The 5,072-nt window shown below is 34.6% G+C and overlaps 1 protein-coding gene across 1 annotated transcript; it reads right to left on the bottom strand.

Annotated features, from left to right (window-relative positions):
- Positions 1-298: 298 nt before the first annotated feature.
- LOC145093193 (microtubule-associated protein RP/EB family member 1C-like) lies at positions 299-2,351 on the bottom strand. The gene is made up of 6 exons (XM_079031262.1): positions 2,118-2,351; positions 1,787-1,942; positions 1,378-1,484; positions 1,038-1,236; positions 840-953; positions 299-759 (listed from the first exon to the last, which is right to left on the bottom strand). Exons 1-6 carry the CDS (start codon positions 2,223-2,225, stop codon positions 499-501), a joined length of 945 nt encoding a protein of 314 aa, XP_078887388.1. The 5' UTR covers positions 2,226-2,351; the 3' UTR covers positions 299-498.
- Between the last annotated feature and the right edge of the window lie 2,721 nt (positions 2,352-5,072).

Here is a 5,072-nt window from a genome sequence, read left to right as displayed (position 1 = left end):
CACAAACTAACTTTTCAACTAATTTGACATAATATCAAATTACAACACCTTAATAAGAAAAAACATATATAAATACAATTGTATAATTGGTTAAATATAAGTAGGATGCAACAATAGTTATAAATAAAAGTCCTCAACTATTTTTCTTGCACTTAGCCGTTTAAATAATTTGAATAAATCGTAAATCGATTTGGACCAGGTTTATAAGTGATTATCAAAAACCTAATTATCAGTCATAACGATATTTATGCACCTCTAAAGTCTAAAACAAACCCACAAAAAAAAAAAACATATAAAATGGTAAAAGAACACGTGACATTTAGAATAGATGAACTTGAAACGTTCACCAAAAAAAATTCAAATGTTTACGAACAAAACATCTTTTGTACCATACGTATTATGTAATTATGTATATATATCCTCATCAAAAAACCCAAAGGACTAAACTTGCAAATACCAATTCTCTATATCCAAATTTGACAATACTCAAATACCTCTTCACCAGGAGATCAGGAGAGGTGATCCACTGGAATGCACATCGGAACCGTCGGAAACCTTTAGCCTGGGAGACAACGCCGTGTTCGCCGCCGCGTCAACTTCAGCGGTCACAATCGATTTCCTCTTCTGTGAATCAGACTTCGACTCTTCTTCTTCTTCTTGTTCTTTATTTTCATTATTCAGAAGCATAGCTTGAGCTTCTTCAACTATCGAAGCATCATCTTCAGCAGCATATAGTATCCTCTTTATAGCTTCAATACCCTGTGAGAAAACAAATCTAAATCATCTGCTTCTGAAAATTCAAAAAAAAAAGCCTGAAGAAGAAGAAGAAGAAGAATCACTGGTATATTTGACATGGTCGAAATCCGGCAGAGGATTTCAATGTCTCTGAGCTTCCCGAAGTAGAAATCTCTCTCTTTCTCGAGGCTATCCATTGTTAGTTTCAGTTCAGTGATCTGTGTAATGACGAATTGATGATGATTATGATCAAGTTAGGGTTTGTTTTTCATTTTGGGGATTTGTGTTGAAGATTTGTGTACCTGTTGCTCGTATGCAGATGTGTCGATGGTTGTGTTCTTGACAGGAGGTGGAGGGAGTGTTGAGTTGGGAATCGGTGTGTCAACTCTTCGAGAGTTATGAGATTTAGGTGGTGCACCGGTGGAAGTGGAACTCCGAGTAGGTTTTTTGCTGACGTCTTTCCCGCCTTTGCAAGCTTCTCTTCTCTCTTCAGGATTGTAACTGAAACGAAAATGTAGATGAAGATCATATAGAAAAAGGTGAATTCATGAATTTAACAAAGAAGATGTGTAAAAGTTGAACAAAATAGAAATGGAAAGGGGAGAGAGGAGAGAGGAGAGAGGAGAGGGGAGAGAGGTTTACTTTTGATTAGCGCCTCCGCTGACTGAATCACAGTATCGTTTCATCCATTGCATGAATTCGAGGTTATCCAGTGGTCTTCCTTTCACCAGTTTGTTCACTTCGATGTGCTGTAATTATACATATCAGATTAGATGAATAAGTAATTCTAACAATCAGATGTGTATTCTCTTTCAAAATCAACGATTATATTTGCTAAAGTTCATCAATATGATAATAACAGTTGAAAAATATCAAAATCACCTAAAATTGATTGTTGTTGCAAAATAATCGAGTACTGTTTTTGAAATTTAGCAATTACAATCGACTACAAATTGAAATCTGATCGAAATTCGAATTGAATAAGCAAAAAAAGTAACAACTCCGATTGTAATCAGAATGCAATAACTAAAGTAAGAGATATTGAGATAACCTTAGTGATCTTGAGTTTGTTGAAAACATCTTGAAGAACCTTGTAATTCTGAATCATGTCGTATTCAGTTTTGGCATCGAAATTGACTTTGTGCATCGGAACAGTACCAGGATGCGCGACATCCATTAGCTGACAATGAACAGCACCCGAACATGCCTACATCGAATCAGATCGATTGAAATCGTTCACTAAAATCGAATTGTATACAAACAGTAACTGTTACAGTCATAATTAACAGAAGTTAATCCAATTTCGATCGTCACGTCGTCAAAACAATCAACAATTGAAAACACACATGAAATTTAGGGTTTAAACATCGAAGAAAACGTACCTCCTCTACTTTGGAGAGATTGAGTCGGAGAGTTGAGTTGATCCACGATAAAATCTCAGATCGGCCGACGAAATAAGCAGCGTCCATCATTCCGATGTTTGTCGCCATTGCTGATGACTCTGAATTGAAACTGAAGTTTCTAGAGAACGAAGATGAAGGGGATTGGTATTATTAACGCTCCTGTGGAGAGAAAAAACGGAATGTTGTTTTTTTAAAAATGATGAGAGGGAGGCGGGATTTTGTAGGGGTTTTACGGGATTCAAAATGGACGTATTTGTGCGCGGCTATCATATAATCATTTGAGAAAACTGCAAATTTGGTCCCCGTACTTTTCCCATTTCTTTGGTTCCAGTCCTTTTGGTTTTAAATTTGCAAATTTCATCATTTTCAGTAATTTTGTGGTTTTGGTCTATCTCCGAACTAAAATGATTAACTTGTCCTTATCTTTTTTTTTTTAAATGACTAAAACCAAAAAGGTTCCAACCATATACGATTATACCTTTGTATCCCTCTTCTAAAGCCCTCCAAAGATGAATGTTGTTTTACAAATAAAGAAATCCACCAATCTAGGACAATAGTCCAACTCAATCATTCGTCTATCTAGAAAAAATGGCATGAACTTGTTTTGTAACATTGGTTAGCATAGGTTTATGGAGATTTTGAGGACAATAATAATGAATTTGAGGATGGAAATCAAAATGCAAATGTTGGAAAGAACGAGAGAAAAGTTCATTGTTTCCATTACAACCACGCATCGTCAAATCATAAGAAAGTGATAATTTGTTGTTCAAAAAAAAAATAAACCGATGATATGAAAGTCTTGCCACAACCAAGAATTCAAATACAATTGTCATTGATGGAAACGATAGGTTATGTGGAGGCACTCAAAACTTCGGTTACCAGAAAGTCAAACAGTGACAAGATTGAAGAATAGCTCACGAATATCATGTTATTATAATCATCATCCTGGGGGATGCTTGTTTCTAGGTGTAGCAATGACGTTTTCATATTGTTTTGGCGAAGAAGGAAGCAATCATCATAACGACTAGGCGAGTCAATTGTGTAACCATTTTCTATAGTTTCTCCAGGCCATTCATTTTTTTTTTTAATTTGATAAAAGATAAAATTAAATAGAAAAAAGTATAAAATAATACTATTATCATATCATACATAGTTTTATATAAGGAAAAAAGGTTCAACCATATTCACTTACAAAAAAACCACATGTTCATTTTCAAACAGAGCTTTAACTAAGGAAGAAAGGTTCAATCATTCTCATGCACAACTTAGAAATATCATTGAACGTGCTTATGGTGTATTGAAGGCGAGATTTCCAGTTTTAAAACGTATGGATCCTTATACTTTTCCAGTGCAAAGAGACATAGTCATTGCTTGTGTTGCGGTCCATAATTTTATAAGAAAATAAGATATTCAAGATGATTTATTTACGAACTTTGAACAAAACACTATGGTTACTCCTAATGTGGGAGGTGGACTGGTGGAGGAAGTGAGGGCCAAAAGGCATATAATGGGGTTCAGAAGCTGTTGAGTATATGACTACTTTGCGTGGCCAGATTGCTAATCGGTTACTTTCAAATGGTTCACGTTAAATGATATACTTTTTTTATTATGTATGACAATGTGTATTTGGATTTTGTATTACACTTTGTATTTGGATTTTAAATTATGTATGTTTAAATTTGGATTTTATGTGATAATTTTTATTTTTATAATTATTTTATCCAGCACAAGGGACAACATAATGATAATATGGTCATTTTTATCATTCAGCACAATCAGTCAGATAAATAATCAAACATCATACTCAGTCAGATGTGGACTTAGTCAACATTTCTAACTCAGTCAGCTTCTAACTCAGTCAGCTCTAACGCCTTGTTCCCGAGTTCTACTTAAGGAGAGAAATGGGAGGATACAGAGGGAAAGTGAGGGGTGTCGAAGGAAAATCGTGTTCCCGAGTTTCATTAATGGAAGGAAAGTGAGGGGAGGGGAAGGATTTTGGAGTCATATTTTCCTTCCAAATTTTCCTCCCAAATTGGGCGGATTTGGGAAGAAAGTGAGGGGAAGGAAAATTTTATGCTTTATTTGCTTTTTCCTCCTAACTCGGGAACACAAAAACTTAAAATTTTCCTTCCATTTCCTTTCATTTCCTTCGAACTCGGGAACACATAATAATGAATATTTTCCTTCACCTCCCTTTCTTTCTGTCAAAATTTTCCTTTCCTTTCTTTTAATGAATTTACAAAAAAACTCGGGAACAAGACGTAACCCAATCAGCAACTATCAAACGACCCATAAACCACAACAAAACCTATTAAAAAAGATCATTTTTGTAATTATTAAACCAAATAGATAATAACCAAAGAAATTCACAAACAACAAAGACCAAAATTACTTTTTCTCTAATCATCTTAAGCATTTTGTTTAGAACGGTCCCTTAGGCATTGCATGCTCGAAATTCACACTTTCAATCAAAGTTTCAAAAGAAATTGGCAAACAACACCGATGATCCTTTCCTCTAACTATATTAGAAAACCTCCATAAAAACCATGTAATATAACGAATATACTCATCGTTTTATCTTTTATTTTATTTTATTATGTTCTTATATCATTATTAGTTTTACATAAATAATTAAATTTAATTACAGAACAAATAACTCTTATCATAACCACTTCACCACTTGTCCTCGCTTAGGCCTTAGAGCGTTAGACCTCACGTTGATTGCCGTTGGGCTGCTTCATTACTGGGCCTATATATTAAAGTTCGTTGAGTTTAAGAATAGTATACTTTGTGAATCTCAACTTGGGCCACACAAGTTTTAAAGTTTGGCAATTCTGGTCCCTACAACAAAGGTTTTCTTTGTTTAACAAATTTAGTCCGTACACAACTATATTCACGCAAGTTTTAAAGGTTGGCAATTTTGGTCCATACAAC

The sequence above is a fragment of the Lactuca serriola genome, chromosome 3 (genome assembly GCF_051521515.1).
Source record: "Lactuca serriola cultivar US96UC23 chromosome 3, Lser_US96UC23_V15, whole genome shotgun sequence".
NCBI lineage: Eukaryota > Viridiplantae > Streptophyta > Magnoliopsida > Asterales > Asteraceae > Lactuca > Lactuca serriola.
The sequence above is the reverse complement of the archived record's forward strand: the minus strand, read 5'-3'. Positions and strand labels throughout refer to the sequence as shown.

What these genes read in the sequence shown, in the direction of transcription:
- LOC145093193 (XM_079031262.1), bottom strand. Translation starts at nt 2,225, where the DNA reads ATGGCGACAAACATCGGAATGATGGACGCTGCTTATTTCGTCGGCCGA. An exon ending in CATCTGCATACGAGCAACAG is followed by an intron (nt 954 to 1,037) that starts GTACACAAATCT and finishes GTCATTACACAG; the next exon opens with ATCACTGAACTGAAACTAAC. An exon ending in CGACCATGTCAAATATACCA is followed by an intron (nt 760 to 839) that starts GTGATTCTTCTT and finishes GTTTTCTCACAG; the next exon opens with GGTATTGAAGCTATAAAGAG.